Here is a 17,871-nt window from a genome sequence, read left to right as displayed (position 1 = left end):
TATCATTGATACTTTAATATGGACCTCTTGTTTTCCTAAACTGAACCATTTATATGAAACTTGGGAAGTCTACTCTAGAAAGAGTTATAGATTGTCATAAAGTAGTGTTACTACACAATTTTAATCCATGTAGATATTGAGCCAGATCGACACATGTAACCTGTTACAGTGTAAAGTGTCCTAATTTATTTCTAGTGTTTTAATATCCAAACGGAAGAAAAAATTGTTTCTTGAAGATATATATTGAATTATTGAATATAAATTTCAGGATTAGATAACTCCTTTCAAACTAAATTTTTTTATACCCTTCTATTTAAAAATTTCCCAATTTCAGAAGAAACACAGATATCAAGTGCTGGTCAATTTGAATAGAAAAGACCAATGCCAATGTCAGTATAACTTGTACTTGACGATTTCACAAAATTTCAAAGGTTGAAACCTATCTTAATCCTGATTAGAAGAATACAATGTGATGTCATACATGTTAACCTTCCTACATTACTCCCAAGATTTGTTGGAGGTCTTTGTTTAAAATTATTATATTTTCCGTGAAAAATACTTTCACTATTTACAAAAAAAATCTCCCAAATGAAAAATTGTCAATGGGAAAAATCTCCCAAATAAACTGTTCCAAAGTTAACATAACTCTCTGTGAAACTAACAGATTGTTCTTAACACTTCGACATGCAGTTCTTAAAAAAAGACTGTTACAACCAGGTCTTCATAGATTCTTGTACCTTAACCAACAAAAAAAAAAAAAAACAAAACAAAACAAAGAAATAAAGTACCAACAGAGGAAACAAAATATTCCATCAATTTTTGTCCAAATCTGTTATTTTCTATAATCTGGGTTGATTTCGACATTTTTAATATTTTCAAGAGTAAAAGAAATCTCATGATGAGCAAAAATTCTAAATAATCCTGAATTACACACAAGGACATTTTTGGGTTAACTTGTCAAATTAATGAATGGTAGTTTTATATTAACAGTTTTTAATTAAAAAAAAAATTTCTAAATTGCAAGTAAAATGTTTATTAATTCCAGTTCTTACCTGTCAGGATTGTTTAAATCCATGAAATCATACTTGAATTCCTCACTGATTATCAATAAAAAACAATTTCTATCCCAATACACAAGTAACTTGTAATTAACATGTCTTTTTCATATTGTTTACATGACACATCCATTAATATTTACCTGCATCATGCCAGAGAGGTACCAAGTGGGGAAATATATTCAACAACTTTTTCTGTTATAAGGGCTTTAATGTAGATTTATTTTTGGGTTTGGGGGGTATTGTTACATTACTTCCAACAAAATCTACATTCCCGTAATTTTCAAAATGAAACAAAATATGCATATAAAGTATTATGTATGCATGTACTTGAAAAAAAGACCGCAAGAAGTTCGCAATCCTGAAACTCTTTTCATCTACCATTCTAAGTGGGAGTAAAGAAAAGCATTTATGTAAGCCTAAATACATGTTCACAAAATTACATGTAATTTCTTTTTTTTAAAAACAGCAACTTTGGGCAGACATTTATTCAAATTAGAGATAAAACTTGCTTAAATTCTCAAAGTTATTGTAAACATGAAAATTTTCACTACATTTGCTATCACAAAATATCTAGGGGGAAAGAACATGAAAATATCCCTTTTTGATTTGCTTAAGAAAAGACATCTGACCTTTCATCCAGCAAATCTAAATAAAAAATAACACTTAACAGGAATTTCCTTTTTAACAATACTTTATTTTTTTCCCAACACAGTCGGTATTGAGTTCACTTTCACATCATGTGACATCCAAGATGCTTAACCATGGCAACATAACCGATTGAGCTTACAACCTTGCATTTCATTGGACAAAAGTGATAGTGACCGTGAAATTCAAGGCTCCAGTAGGGGCATTGTTGTCCATAATATTTTCAATCATGTTGATACATTGAATCATAATTGGAAATAGCTCACTTGTTTAACCAATTAAATAATTAAATTACTAAACATAGCAAAGTGTTCATACAATTCACAAAATAAAGTTGGAATGAACAAAGCGAGAAAATGCATTGGTTATCTCTTTTAAAGATAGTACTTATTTAAAATTTGGTGTATCATTACCATGTCAACCCTTGTAACATAGCAAATATATACTCTTTGATTTTTCATCTCTCAACCATTGATTATCAAATTCTCATCCAGTTAATGGCAATCTCTTTTGTTGCCTTTGAATCCTGCATCTGTTTTCAGATCAAGGAGGTGTAATTACATCTCGTTAAAGGTAGATCATGAAGGCAAGTGCCCCACCTTCCAACTTGTTTCTAATAACTTTTCATGTTCTGAACATATACAAACTAAAGAATGTTAATATTCTGGGTGATCACAAATAACCCAACATTCAAAATATTCAACCTTTAAAAAGATTCATATCACCAGAATGGTAACTGGTTTATATACAATCATTCAAGTTGACAAATATTTAAAGATGCACAGCAATTCCCAATCTAATGAAAATTAAACCTATCAATTGTTCCATTCAGTTACTGCATACAGGATCTAACAACACTCCACTCTACTCTCTGTTCAGATGACCTATTTAGAATCATTGGGTTTTTCCCTTGAATAATGTTTTCAAAATCATGAAAGACGAAATCTGATTGGCTGAAAAAAAAAGGACAGAAAGTAGAATTGAGTGTTGTTAGATCCCACATTCAGTGATTGAATGGAACTACTGATAGGACTAATTTGTATTATATTGGCCATATACCACATTACTCACTATGGGTAGGTAACTAAGCCACATTACTCACTATGGGTAGGTAACTAAGTAAGAAAAAAATTATATTCCAAAATCAAATACTGCAGTTGAACTTTCTGTCAATTTTTGCTCAAAGATATGAAAAAAAATTAAGGTAAGGCTATTTCATGTGGGAAGATAAGGGCAAATAAACACTATTTTAATTCAGATCTTTTCAAAGTTTGGGGTGAATAATGGTTGTGTATAGTTCTTATAATCCTGTAATAAGAATTGAGACTGACAAGTGAATATATCACAGGAAGACTGACAAATGGACAGCTCACGGGGAGAATGATGAGAGAACAGATCACAGGGAGACTGACAAATAAACAGATCACACGGAGACTGACAAGTGAACAGATCACAAGGAGACGCACAAGTGATCAGACCACAAGGAGACTGACAAGTGAACAAATCACAGAGAGAATGATGAGAGAACAGATCACAGGAAACAGACAAGTGAACAGATCAAAGGAAGACTGACAAGTGAACAGACCACAGGGACTGCTATGCAAGAGGATATAGGGCAACTAACCCTTTACCCATCACCAGGATCACTTTGGAAGAGCATATAGGGCAATTGCCCTTTTACCCTTTACAATGGCCCTTGCATTTTGGTGGCAGAGGGCAAACAACCCTTTATCTTCACTCAAAATGCAATAATGAACCATGGAATTTCTAAATCAACCTTTTTCAACTTGATCTAAGGAAAAATGACCCATTCTGTTTTCTATCCCTGGATGATCTGAGAAAAAGAACACTATATACTCCAAACTAACTGAGCAGGTATAGATATATACTGTACATGTCAAACCACTGTCACACCTTTTTACCAATCTTACCTTCCATCCCTCTGAGCAGCACCACCTTCAGTTAAGGTTTTAATAAAAATCCCTAACTTTTCAAGTCCAGAATCAGCACCAACACCCATTCCAATAATACTTAATCCAAGGCCCTCTGGTCCTGAAAAAAAAATACAGTCAGTAAGTTTTCAGTGTCTTGACAGAAAGTATCAACAGTAAATCTAAGGCTTACTGAAAATATTACTAATATCACATTAAATGCATATTGGAAATATAGCTCATATTACATCTAAGACTCACTGGATATATCCCCAGTATCACATCTCAGACTCACTGGATATATCCCCAGTATAACATCTCAGACTCAATGGAAATTTCAGAAGGAACACAGAACTGTGACTGACAAAAAAATATTCTGATGGAAGTGACAAAATTTGTCAACATGGATGTAGACCACTGCCAAAGTACAGAGGAGCTGTTTTGTCTTTTAATACAAACTCCGTCCATCATAGGCATAACCTATAATCATATCATATCAAAGGCTCACTGGAAATATGATTTCCATAGTATCACATCCCAGACTTTTCAAAAATACCACAAGTATCACATCTTAGTCACCCATTGAGTCTGAGATGGTATATATTTATGATACTTCATGTCTCAACCTTCATAACTGGCATTTACAGTCAATATAAGAATATCCTTTTCTACAACACACCCACCTTTCAGCAGATCAACAGGGAAGACATCCATTTTCTCCACCCGTTTCTCCAGTTCATATTCTGCTGAAGCAGCTACTGGATCTACGTCCTCATTTCTCCTATCATAATCTTCAGTAGAAAATGTAGGAAACACCTACAAACAACAAGTAAACAATCTAAAATTTAATCCTTTTACATGGCTTCAATCCTACTTTTGCAATAGGGATTCTTGTGTTCAAATTTCATACAGAATCAGATGTCCACCAATAGGAACAAAGATGACTCTATTACATGTACAACTTTTTTGCAGTCCATTAATGAAAACATATGAATGTATACTATTTGGATACATATATTTATGGAAGATTTAATGAAAATAACATAATACATCACATGATTTACTGCAATACTGCTTGTAACATCAATTTTAGCAGGTAAAGAAAACAAGAAATTAAGGGTAACAATTGTTATCCAAAAATATTGTCACTTTTGAACTTAAATGTAGTTACATTAGAATAAAGTTTATTAATTAATAGGTACTTGGTGGTTTAATATATTCATGCTTTACTGTTTAATTCACATATCAGGGTAACCAGTTATAACTCCTTCACTGTAAACGTTTGTTCAGTTGAGGCAAGTGAATGGTGAAAACATGTTAAAATCATATTGAAACTGACTTCAGTAGATGTCTGGTTTAGACAGGTTCCTGTTATGATCAGGGTTGAGTTTAGACAGGGTCCTGTTATGATCTGAGTTCAATTTAGACAGATTACTGTTTTAATCAGGATTCAGTTTAGACAGGGTCCTGTTATGATCTGAGTTAAGTTTAGACAGAGTTTTGTTTTAATCAGGTTTCAGTTTAAACAGGGTCCTGTTATGATTGGGGTTCAGTTCAGACAGGGTCCTGTTATGATCTGGGTTCAGTTTAGACAGGGTCCTGTTATGATCAGGGTTAAGTTTAGACAGGGTCCTGTTATGATCAGGGTTGACTTTAGACAGGGTCCTGTTATGATCAGGGTTGAGTTCGACAGGTTCCTGTTATAATTGGGGTTTAGTTTAGACAGGGTCCTGTTATGATTGGGGTTCAGTTTAGACAGGGTCCTGTTATAATTGCGGTTAAGTTTAGACAGGGTCCTGTTATGATCTGGGTTCAGTTTAGACAAGGTCCTGTTATAATTAGGGTTCAGTTTAGACAGGGTCCTGCTATAATCAGGGTTTAGTTTGCTTTCAGGCCTAGAGGGAGCTGAAGTAAACTTCTTCACTTTAAGGTCCAAATACTTCTAAGATTCAATCAAATGTTCCAAAACAAAATCCTTTTACAAAACATACATTGGTCTTGTAACAAAAATGTGCTTAGATATTTATCAATTAAGCAAAAGAAAAGGTATGAAGTTAAAATTAAGATAAAGTAATTTTATTTACACTAATTTAAAATTAAGATAAAGTAACTTTATTTACACTAATTTTTGTTTCGGAAGAAATTTAACAAAATGCTGCACAAAATGTGCCAACAATATAAGAGATTTTGTTTCAAAATCGTATAAAACTAGAAATTATAGAGATGGAATCCATCTCTGTGGGGCCCATCCTGGCCATAAAGCCATATATTCAGGTCAAAGTTTAAGGTCATAGGCCACTATTCATGACTCATTGGTACATAACACATTGTCTTTAATAATCTACCCACATGCCAAATATCAAAAGCTTACAACAAAAGACAAAAAATTAGCCCAGACAAGAGTTTGTTATACAAACAGAAATTTGACAATGAGGTCAAAGTTCAAGGTCATAGGCGACTATCCAGGGTATGCCACTATGGAATGCAAAACCACATTAATAAGATAATATGTTATTAACACTGATAATAACATTTTATCTGAATTGATGAGGTTAAGATGCACATTATCACACAAAAGTTATCTGAATTCTTCATTATCTCCAGATAACGATCAATTGAAATTGCTTAACACATGTCTTTAAAAATATTATTATCTATGATAATAGCAAATTATTGGAATTGATTTGGTTTTGACGTGCCATATTCAACAAATCATCTACCAACATGCAACTTATCAAAAGCTTACATCAATAGTTACAGCCCAAACATGAGTTTGTAATAGACAGTGATCACTATAGGTTGCCCCACCACTTTTTGTGGCAAGGCCTTAGTTATATCAGAAGATGACAGTTAATTTCCTTTAAGTTGTACCAAGACTAAACTATATACCAAAGATAAAACCATTCAGTAGTTGCTGAAAAACACTCAAAACTATTTACGGACACCTTAATAAACAGACAAGTAAGATGCAATTATGCCCCTTTCTTTCTTTTGACTCAAGGTATAATTTAACTCTCGGACTTGCAGTACTATTGCCAAAAACAGAATATGTACTCGTCAACTGTAATGGGATATTGACAGAATTACCAGCCCAATCCTACTTACCATTAGGGAATAATTGATCAGGTTTGCAGTAGAACTGGCATAAACAGGGGTGGAAATAAGAGACCAACTGGTGAAGCAGCCAAAAACTTGCAGAATTTGAACTGACCCATCAACAAAATTTGCTTGCCATGGGCAGGAGGGGGAGTGCTTTTTGGTGCATCTGGTCCATGCTCCCAGTTTTTAGTGGAGTCCAAGTTGCTCATTTGCTTTTGTTACTTTGTATGTATGATTTTAGTTACTTTATGTTCTTTGTTGTGAATGTCTGTTTTCCATGTCTGGTCTTTGTCCCTGGATTACATTCTTTTGATTACCGCTATAACCTTGGTTCCCTTGATTACTCTTAAACCCACATATGAATATATACTCTAATGGACTTATTGAATACTGTATGAATCTAATTTCACTGGCAAATTTGCCCACCTCCCATCCAAAAGCTACATGCAAGAAGGAGTACATGGATACTCCATCCATTATTTAAGTAGTACTCCAGCTAAGGATCATGCAAAATGTAATTCATGGGTAAAAAGCCTACATATTTTTATTTTTGATATTTTGTTTGAAATGTCATAGTAAACAGAAATTAACATGTGGTTTTTCATATAACCCATGCTTTTAGGAGATAAAAATTATACAGAATACACAATGGATTTCAGAATTAAGGGAGATAACTCTGTAAATGGTGCTCAAATACAATAGAATCTACTTCATTTTCAATGTGAATTATCTCCTAAGAGCAGGCAGATTTGAATGAATAATTACACATTTCATAGTATAGACCCACAAAACAACTTAATTACAAATATAAAAATATGTAGCCTTTTTTGGGGTGTATAACATTTTTCAGATTTTCCCTTCAAAAACATGTACATGCATCCACCCCATCCCCCTGTTCAAAGCAGTATAACTCTCCCAGTGCATCATAAAAACATTGCACAACTACAATATCATATCCTAGTTACAAGAAATTTGGTGAAGTAGCTTCCAAGGAGTAGTGCTTACAAACATGTGACATACAGGAAGACAGATAGGCAGGGCAAAAACAATAGGTCTCCCCCACCAAATTAGGAGCAACATAATTACTCACTCTAATTGGATCTTTACAGAATCTAATTCTACTGGCCGGTTTATGATACACATCATCGTCATCAGATTCATCACTGCTACTAAGACCTGCTATTTCTATGTAGTCTATTATTTCGTCTTTTTCTACAATAAATACAACTAGGATTTAGAGCTTTTATCAATGCAGTACTTGGTAATCTATAATGGATATGATTAAAAACTATTATCATTGCAGCATTAAGCAGTCATTGACATATTTGTCATAACTAAGGATGAAACATATCATAAAATTTTCATCATTATTTCTTATAGCACATACAATGGTAATGTTCAGAGAGTTGGTCTTCCAATGATAAAATGACAATCAACTGATGAACAATGCAACTTTCTATCAATATCTATTGAATTGTAAGATTTAAATCTCCTTCTCAATTGTTAAGTTAACTAAGTTAAGCTAATTATGTGAAAGTCATTTGATAAAGACATGGTCTTTAATAATAACACCTTTATTGCGTAATACACCCAAAAGAGGGTCAAAGTGTCTATAACTGAACATCATCAATGTATGTGCTGTAAAAATCATAAGATATTTCTTATCATTAGATGATCCAGGAATGCAGTTTACAGAGAAAATAATTTCAGTGTAAAAAATTTGCATTTTTTTTTCAATTTCAGGAGGTGGACACACACCAGGTCTGTCCCCTTGGAATGTGCAATTGAGAGTCCACTAATTGCAAAAATCAAGACTTCAGTCCTTATATTACTTAATTTTACAACCATCAGCTTCCCATAGTCTCCTTTCAGATGTTTTGAACCCTAATGCATTTGAAATATCCTTCCATACTTATAAAAAGAGCAAGAACTGAAAATAACAGAATGCTCAAATCATAAGTCTCATCCACAAGTCAGAATTCCTATTTTCCTTTATCCACAACAATATGCTCATCTGGTAAACTATGCCTTATTAACCAAATAAGTAAAGGTATCATGCTTTGCTTCCATGTTTGACAAAAAAAAATACAGAAAAAGAGCATATTTGTAATGAATGCTGTATGTTCAAATGACCTTAGGCACTGTAAAATGTTGGAAATTTTAGAATCTATGAAAATACAGGCAAGGTTCCCCCATATGCCCTGCTATCAAATTGGGTGAAAAAAAGGGGGTCATTAGCCTGTTATGCATTTGCTGCAAAAGAACATAAAATGAAGTAAAATCATGGCTATACAACATTTTCATCATCACCATTCAACTCAACAGACCATACTACCTACATAAATCAAATATCTTTGAAATCAAAGCAATTAATAAAATAAGCAGGATAATAATGGCCGCCCAGAACTAATTTTCATCATCACCATTCAACTTAGAATCATGATTCCTACAGAAACAAAAAATCCTTGGAATCCGAGCAACTGGTGAAAAAATTTTGAACAAACAATTTGTATAGGTCATCCTAAGGAACTATTATGCCAATTTTCATTAAATTTTGTCCCATGGTTTCAGAGAACATTTTCGAAGTTGTACATGTGAAATAAGACCCTAAAAAATCTGTTTCAAGGACCATAACTCCTACATCAGACGGCAAATCATTTTGAAAATTTCAATAGCAGTCCATCTTCTGATGGTGAACAATTTTACGCAATCAAAAATTTGCCTACTTAAACTATTTTTGAGTTATTTGCAAAAACTGTATTTTGACCCCTGTGTCTATTTTTAGAAACAGTGCTAACTGTTTTTTTTTTTTTTTTCAAAATTTCAAAAAATTTAAATATGCATGATACCTTAAGGAACAACCATGCCAAGTCTCATTCCAACTGGTCAAGAAGTTTCAGAGAGGATGTTTGGAAAAAAAAAAAAAACGCTAATGACGACAGATGCAAAGTGATGGCAAAAGCTCACAGCCTTTAGGCCAGGTGAGCTAAAAAAAATGTCTACTTCATGATAAATTCTTAAACCAGACTCTTTACTTCTATTTCCCTCCCAGACAAGATAAATCACTCATTAAAGTATGTTTAAAGATCAACATAAGATGAATCAGTGATACAGTGATGATTGTTTTATGTTCTAAAACTTCATGAAATATTTTTAGAAATAACCAACTGATTACTTCAAAAAACAGTCATAATTTATGCAACAAAGAGCTGAGGGAGTGCAATGGTTTTAAGGTTTTTGGGATGGTGGAAATTTATAATATACACTTTCACAGCTATTTGATCATGAAAATACAACTGTTAATTCTAAAAGTTGTGCATGTTTACTATGGTTCATGAACTTCTATGGAATTCAACATCGAGTGCATTTATAAACAATCAGACTAATTAATTCAGTAATGGATCCCGAATATGGTTCTGAAAGGATCAAGTTCCCATAAATAAATTTTCAAGACTCTCCCTTGCAACAGTAGATAAATCAGATTGATAGTAAAGAGGAGAAACTTACCGTCAATATCAGTTGTATCATTGACAACAGAGTCAGGCTCTTCATGTCCGTCCCCAGCTTCTCGCGGTGGAATGTCTTCTAAAGAATCGGGACTGGTTTCTGAAGGTTTATCCTCTACATACACAGCTGCTCGACTTCTGTAAACAAAGAAGTGAAAGGTTAAGACTCATTTTTCTAATATCTTACTAAAACAACAATATTTGAATCACCAGTGCCACATTTCTGCTCCCAGTTTAACTACAATATAGTGATTATTTTTGTCTAGACTTTCATGCAATGTTTTCATATTTTGACATGTGTAAAACAAACATCAACTGAATAAAAGTATGTGACCTTAATACCACATACCTACAGATAATTTTTAAAATCATAATGAAATTTAATTTCAGCTAGTCTTGTGTACAAATGGTAATGGAACTTAAATACTATTTCACTGGTTGATTTTACAAAAGATATGTAAATTCGATGTTATTTTGGTAGCATCTAAATAGGCTAAGGCCTACGAAAAGCTGAAATATGCCATTATGGACAGACATCAAAAGATTACTGGAACTGTGAGAGACTCAATAAGGATATCGCTTACTTCATTTTCCAACTCCAGTCAAGTAAAGCCTTTTCATTGAATATTCTTCCCATCTACCAATTATCACCTTCTTTTATGCACATTTAAATATGATACCCAACATACATATAAAGTTACATCAAAATCCAACAAGAGTTTATGAGGAATTGTGCTACAAAAATCAAACGTACAGACAGACAGACATGATCATTCCTATATTCCCTAAACTTCATTATAGGGCCCTATAGCTAAAACTTTTGAAGTACATGTACTATTAAACAAGAGGCTCCCAGGAGCCTGAATTGCTCACCTTATTAAATTTTTGCCTTTTAAGGGCAATAACTCTAATAAGGAGTTGTCAGACAATTTTGACTCCATTTGATTCACTGGACACATTTGTAAGCCTTATAATAAGGATCATTTCAGCAATTGAAAGCCATTGGCTAAACCTAACAGATTTGGAGATGTATTCAAAAATCTGCTGTCTGACCCCATTGTTCTATTTTTTGAAACGGCAGCCACATTTAAGGATACCCTATAAAACAAAAATGTCAACTTTCATTTAATTTTGTAGAGCAGTTTCTGAGGAGAAGATTTTTTAAAGTAATAACATCATAAACAGAAAAAAACGTCCAAAAAGGGCAATAACTCCAACATGGATCAACAAATTTTCACCAAAATTTGACCAACAACAGATATAATAATTTTACCCCATCAGATTTTGGTTAAACCTAATCATTTTGGAGATATATGCAAAAATCTGCTATCTGACCCAAATGTTCAATTTTTAGTAAAAACGGCCATGCTTGATAACAGATCAAAAATCCAAATATTCATTTTGTTAAGGATGCCCTTTAAAACAAAACTACCAACTTTCATTGAATTCTGTAAAGTAGTTTCTGAAGAGAAGATTTTTTAAATAATAACATTAAAAACAGCAAAAAACTTCCAAAAAGGGCAATAACTCCAACATGGGTCAACAAATTTTCACCAAAATTTGACCACAGATAAATCTCTTCATGCCAAATAATTTTACCCAGTCAGAATTTGGCTAAACCTAATGGTTTTGGAGATAAACACGAAAAACTACTGTCTGACCCCTATGTTCTATTTTAGTAAGGGTGCCAAGTTCTTCTACAGATCAAACATCCTCATATCAGTTCTATGCACGATACCCCAAGAAACATTTATACCAAGTTTGGTTCCAATTGGTCCGGTAGTGTCAGAGGAGAAGAGTTTTGAAAGAAATAACATTCAAAATAGCAAAAAAACGTTGAAAAAGGACAATAACTCCAACATGGCTTAACATATCAAAATGAAAATTTTACCACAGATAGATCTCATCATGCTGAACACATTTACCTCTGTCAGAATTTGGCTAAACCTTATGGTTTAGGAGATATATGTGAAAGACTACTGTCTGACCCCTATGTTTTATTTTTAGTAAAGGCGGCCATGTTTTTCAATGAATCAAAATCCCAACATCAGTTCTATGCAGAATACCCCAAGAAACATTTATACCAAGTTTGGTTTCAATTAGGCAAGTAGCATCAGAGGAAAGTAACATTAAAAATGGCAAAAATTGTGGAAAAAGGGCTATAACTTCAACATGGCTTAACTGATTAAAACCAAAATTTCACCGCAGATAGATCTCATCATGCTGAACACTTTCACCCCCCCTGTCAGAATTTGGCTGTACCTAACAGTTTTGGACATATAAGCAAAAAACTACTGTCTGATCCCTACATTCTATTTTTAGTGACAGCAGCCATGTTTTTCGACGGGTCAAAAATCCCCACACCATTTTTATGCAGGATACCCCAAGGACCATTCATACAAATTGGTTCAAATTGATCAAGTAGTTTCAGAGGAGGAGACTTTTGAAAAACTGTTAATGACGACGACTACGGACTTCAAGTGATGGCAATAGCCCACATGGCCTTCGGCCAGGTGAGCTAAAAAGGTTGAAAAAAAAACATCTGAAAAACGTTAAACAATCTCAAGGAAATGCTTAATTTTCTGTCTGTGCAGTTGAAAAAAATCAAGCTATAATCATCATCTTTCTCTTTTTCACAACAATAAAACAGAAACCACACAAATTTTACACATCAAGGCTCATGAAGACAATACCATCTGGAAATCAGACAATCCTAATTCTTCATGCTTTAAAGTTAATTTGAAGAATGCATCAAGCAGAACAAAATTGCTTGCATCTGTTGTGCACATTTGTGCATCTGATATCACTGTAATTATATAGAATATACAAACATACAGCGAACATTTGTCATTTTCTGACATTTTAGATATCTGGGTAGATAATGGAATCACAAACTTCAACAAGACACCAGTAACAACACATGCACAATTTTATACTGCAACCATTCTATTTAATCTGAAAATGCAGTCAACAAATGTACTTACTGAAATAAAATATTTGTTTTTCTTTGGACAATGCCAGTTCTCTTCAGTTGAAAATCACTGTTTAACATTTAAGTTTAACATTAGTACCCGTCCATTTAAGTTTAACATTAGTATCCCTCCATTTAAGTTTATCATTAGTATCCTCCATTTAAGTTTAACATTAGTGCCCTCGCCATTTAAGTTTAACATTAGTGCCCCCCATTTAAGTTTAACATTAGTACCCTCCATTTAAGTTTAACATTAGTACCCCCCCCCCCATTTAAGTTTAACATTAGTACCCCTCCATTAAAGTTTAACATTAAACCCCCCCCATTTAAGTTTAACATTAGTGCCCTCCATTTACGTTTAACATTAGTGCCCCCCATTTAAGTTTAACATTAGTACCCTCCATTTAAGTTTAACATTAGTATCCTCCATTTAAGTTTATCATTAGTATCCCTCCATTTAAGTTTAACATTAACCCCCCCCATTTAAGTTTAACATTAGTGCCCCCCATTTAAGTTTATCATTAGTATCCCCCATTTAAGTTTAACATTAGTATCCCCCATTTACATTTAACATAAGTACCCTCCATTTAAGTTTAACATTAGTGCCCCCCATTTAAGTTTAACATTAGTACCCCTCCATTTAAGTTTAACATTAGTACCCCCATTTAAGTTTATCATTAGTATCCTCCATTTAAGTTTAACATTAGTACCCCCCATTTATGTTTATCATTAGTATCCCCCATTTAAGTTTAACATTAGTACCCCCCATTTAAGTTTATCATTAGTATCCCCCATTTAAGTTTAACATTCGTACCCCTCCATTAAAGTTTAACATTAAACCCCCCCCCCATTTAAGTTTATCATTAGTATCCCCCATTTAAGTTTAACATTCGTACCCCTCCATTAAAGTTTAACATTAAACCCCCCCCCCATTTAAGTTTATCATTAGTATCCCCCATTTAAGTTTAACATTAGTGCCCCCCATTTAAGTTTAACATTAGTATCCTCCATTTAAGTTTAACATTAGTGCCCCCCCATTTAAGTTTAACATTAGTATCCTCCATTTAAGTTTAACATTAGTGACCCCCATTTAAGTTTAACATTAGTACCCCCATTTACGTTTAACATTAGTACCCTCCATTTAAGTTTAACATTAGTGCCCCCCATTTAAGTTTATCATTAGTATCCTCCATTTAAGTTTAACATTAGTGCCCCCCATTTAAGTTTAACATTAGTACCTCCATTTAAGTTTAACATTAGTGCCCCCCATTTAAGTTTAACATTAGTACCCCCCATTTAAGTTTAACATTAGTACCTCCATTTAAGTTTAACATTAGTACCCCCCATTTAAGTTTCATTAGTACCCCCCATTTAAGTTTAACACTAGTACCCCCCCTTTAAGTTTATCATTAGTATCCTCCATTTAAGTTTAACATTAGTACCTCCATTTAAGTTTAACATTAGTATCCTCCATTTAAGTTTAACATTAGTACCCCCCATTTAAGTTTAACATTAGTGCACCCCATTTAAGTTTAACATTAGTACCTCCATTTAAGTTTAACATTAGTACCCCTCCATTAAAGTTTAACATTAAACCCCCCCATTTAAGTTTAACATTAAACCCCCCCATTTAAGTTTAACATTAGTGCCTCCATTTAAGTTTAACATTAGTACCTCCATTTAAGTTTAACATTAGTACCCCTCCATTTAAGTTTAACATTAGTACCCCTCCATTAAAGTTTAACATTAAACCCCCCCCCATTTAAGTTTAACATTAGTACCTCCATTTAAGTTTAACATTAGTACCCCCCCCCATTTAAGTTTAACATTAGTGCCCCCCATTTAAGTTTAACATTAGTACCTCCATTTAAGTTTAACAGTAGTACCCCTCCATTTAAGTTTAACTTTAGTGCCCCCCATTTAAGTTTAACATTAGTATCCTCCATTTAAGTTTAACATTAGTATCCTCCATTTAAGTTTAACATTAGTACCCCCCATTTAAGTTTAACATTAGTACCCCCCATTTAAGTTTAACATTAGTGCCCCCCATTTAAGTTTAACATTAGTACCTCCATTTAAGTTTAACATTAGTACCCCTCCATTAAAGTTTAACATTAAACCCCCCCATTTAAGTTTAACATTAGTGCCTCCATTTAAGTTTAACATTAGTACCTCCATTTAAGTTTAACATTAGTACCCCTCCATTTAAGTTTAACATTAGTACCCCTCCATTAAAGTTTAACATTAAACCCCCCCATTTAAGTTTAACATTAGTACCTCCATTTAAGTTTAACATTAGTACCCCCCCCCCATTTAAGTTTAACATTAGTGCCCCCCATTTAAGTTTAACATTAGTACCTCCATTTAAGTTTAACAGTAGTACCCCTCCATTTAAGTTTAACATTAGTGCCCCCCATTTAAGTTTAACATTAGTACCTCCATTTAAGTTTAACATTAGTACCCCTCCATTAAAGTTTAACATTAAACCCCCCCCCCATTTAAGTTTAACATTAGTACCCCTCCATTTAAGTTTAACATTAGTACCCCCCCCCCATTTAAGTTTAACATTAGTGTCCTCCATTTAAGTTTAACATTAGTACCTCCATTTAAGTTTAACATTAGTACCCCTCCATTAAAGTTTAACATTAACCCCCCCCCCCCATTTAAGTTTAACATTAGTGCCTCCATTTAGGTTTAACATTAGTACCTCCATTTAAGTTTAACATTAGTGCCTCCATTTAAGTTTAACATTAGTACCCCTCCATTAAAGTTTAACATTAAACCCCCCCCCATTTTAGTTTAAAATTAGTGTCCCCCATTTAATTTTAAAATTAGTACCTCCATTAAATTTTAACATTAAACCCCCCCCCCCATTTAAGTTTAACATTAGTGCCTCCATTTAAGTTTAACACTAAACCCCCCCCCATTTAAGTTGATCATTAGTATCCTCCATTTAAGTTTAACATTAGTACCCCCCATTTAAGTATAGAAATTTTCTAACTACTATGTGTACAGTATGAGATGAACTGGGAACATAAATTTGTTAGAATAACCTTCAAATAGGTCAATATAAACAGATAAAAATCCATTTAAAATTGTTAATGAATTCTATTTTCTGCAACTGACAAATCAAGCAAAAATAATCATCTTTCTCATCTGTTCCCCCCTAAATTCAATAAAAAGCACTGATTTGACAAAATTTATGAATCTATGACAAACAAATTTAGCTTGAACCAGTAAAAATGTTCAAGAAAGCCTCGCTTTTCCCTCTGCCCTCAGTCTTATCTGTAATACATGTATATCATATATCAGTTTTTCATCCAGTTTTCTATACAGGCACAACCATTACCATTACCATTGTCAGTCCAAAGATTCAAAGTACATGTAGTAGAAAAGCCCTTCTTAAATCTAGTACTAATCTTCATGGTTGAAAAACTAATATATGAACAACAGATTTTACATATTAATACAAAGTAAATAAGGAAACTCTATTATCTCATAATGTGAGAAATATAATGTATATTTCTTTAAGTTCAATTTCCCTGACCGCAAGTATTTGATCTTGAGGTTATTCACCTCTGACCTTGCCAATAAGACAACATAGTTAATAAATAGATCCCATTAGGACAATAATCTCCTTTTACAGATGGATAATGTCAGATATTTATTTCAAAAGCGTGTTAAGTACAAGAATGGAGTGGAGTTGTAGAGTATAGTTATAGTTTTTTAATTTAAATTCAATTTGATAATCATTTCTTAGAAAACTGCCAAAGCACTTCATATATTCAATCTATAGCTTACACAGCTGAAGACAGAATGACTAGACTACTTCCAGACCACAGGACTACCCCTTAATTAACACCACTGCTCACTGCACTTCCCTCCCTCTATTATCATCTCTTATCAATCTAAGTTCATTGCAATTCAAACTCTTTATTCCTTCACCAAAGAACAACAAATCAGACATGAATCTTGTCATTGCTTCAGATGATAACTGTCAATGAAGTGTTTAAGTATGCATTTGTTGGATAAAAGAAAGAAAACTACTCAATAGAGTGTTCAAGTACTTCAAGGATAAAAGAAAGAACTATGTTTACTTATGTCACTCAACAGCTGTTCAGAATCTATAGTGTACATTTGACTGTATTTTTCACCAAGGAGCCTTTACCAGGAGTTGTTTGTTTTCATTCAATTTGAGTATCTCTGTTTGATTTTAGGAATGAATATTTATCTCCTCTTGATCAAAGCATTAAGAGATTTTTTGAGACTCTTTTCAACAAGTACAATATACACGTACATGTACTTTATAATATCTTTTTTTTTTTTTTTGGGGGGGGGGGGGAGGGGCGGTGGTAATACTTACATATTTTTCGTGTAAATTACAATTTGATGTCTTTAATTGAATATATAGCAGTCTTCCCTCGAACCAAACAGTAATCACCTTTTTAAAAAATCAGAAACCTGTGATGTTGGTCTAATAAATGTACCCTTCAGATTTTCTAGAAACTGCCCACATATACATGTACTTTTAACAAATCTGTAGATACAAATATCAACATAAAAATGTCCAAGTTTGGTATCAACAGAAGGAGATTTTACCAACTTACTTTAAACCGTATTCTGTAGTTGAATATTATACTAAAAAAAAATGCAGCCCAAAA

The 17,871-nt window shown here is 33.3% G+C and overlaps 1 protein-coding gene across 2 annotated transcripts in view; it reads right to left on the bottom strand.

The window, feature by feature from the left end:
- Positions 1 to 17,871, bottom strand: part of LOC148600396 (uncharacterized) — a 52,952-nt gene that overhangs the window by 21,827 nt on the left and 13,254 nt on the right. For both annotated transcript variants that reach the window (XM_088559450.1, XM_088559451.1), the window contains exons 4-7: positions 10,241 to 10,377; positions 7,824 to 7,945; positions 4,318 to 4,450; positions 3,635 to 3,755 (exon numbers count right to left, since the gene is read on the bottom strand). In XM_088559450.1, the coding sequence (XP_088415576.1) occupies positions 3,635 to 3,755; positions 4,318 to 4,450; positions 7,824 to 7,945; positions 10,241 to 10,377 (513 nt within the window). The remainder of the gene's footprint in view (positions 1 to 3,634; positions 3,756 to 4,317; positions 4,451 to 7,823; positions 7,946 to 10,240; positions 10,378 to 17,871) is intronic.

This window comes from Perna viridis, chromosome 13, assembly GCF_037379345.1.
Source record: "Perna viridis isolate PV_CMFRI_1.1 ecotype Kerala chromosome 13, ASM3737934v1, whole genome shotgun sequence".
NCBI lineage: Eukaryota > Metazoa > Mollusca > Bivalvia > Mytilida > Mytilidae > Perna > Perna viridis.
This window is presented reverse-complemented; position numbering and strand designations above follow the sequence as displayed.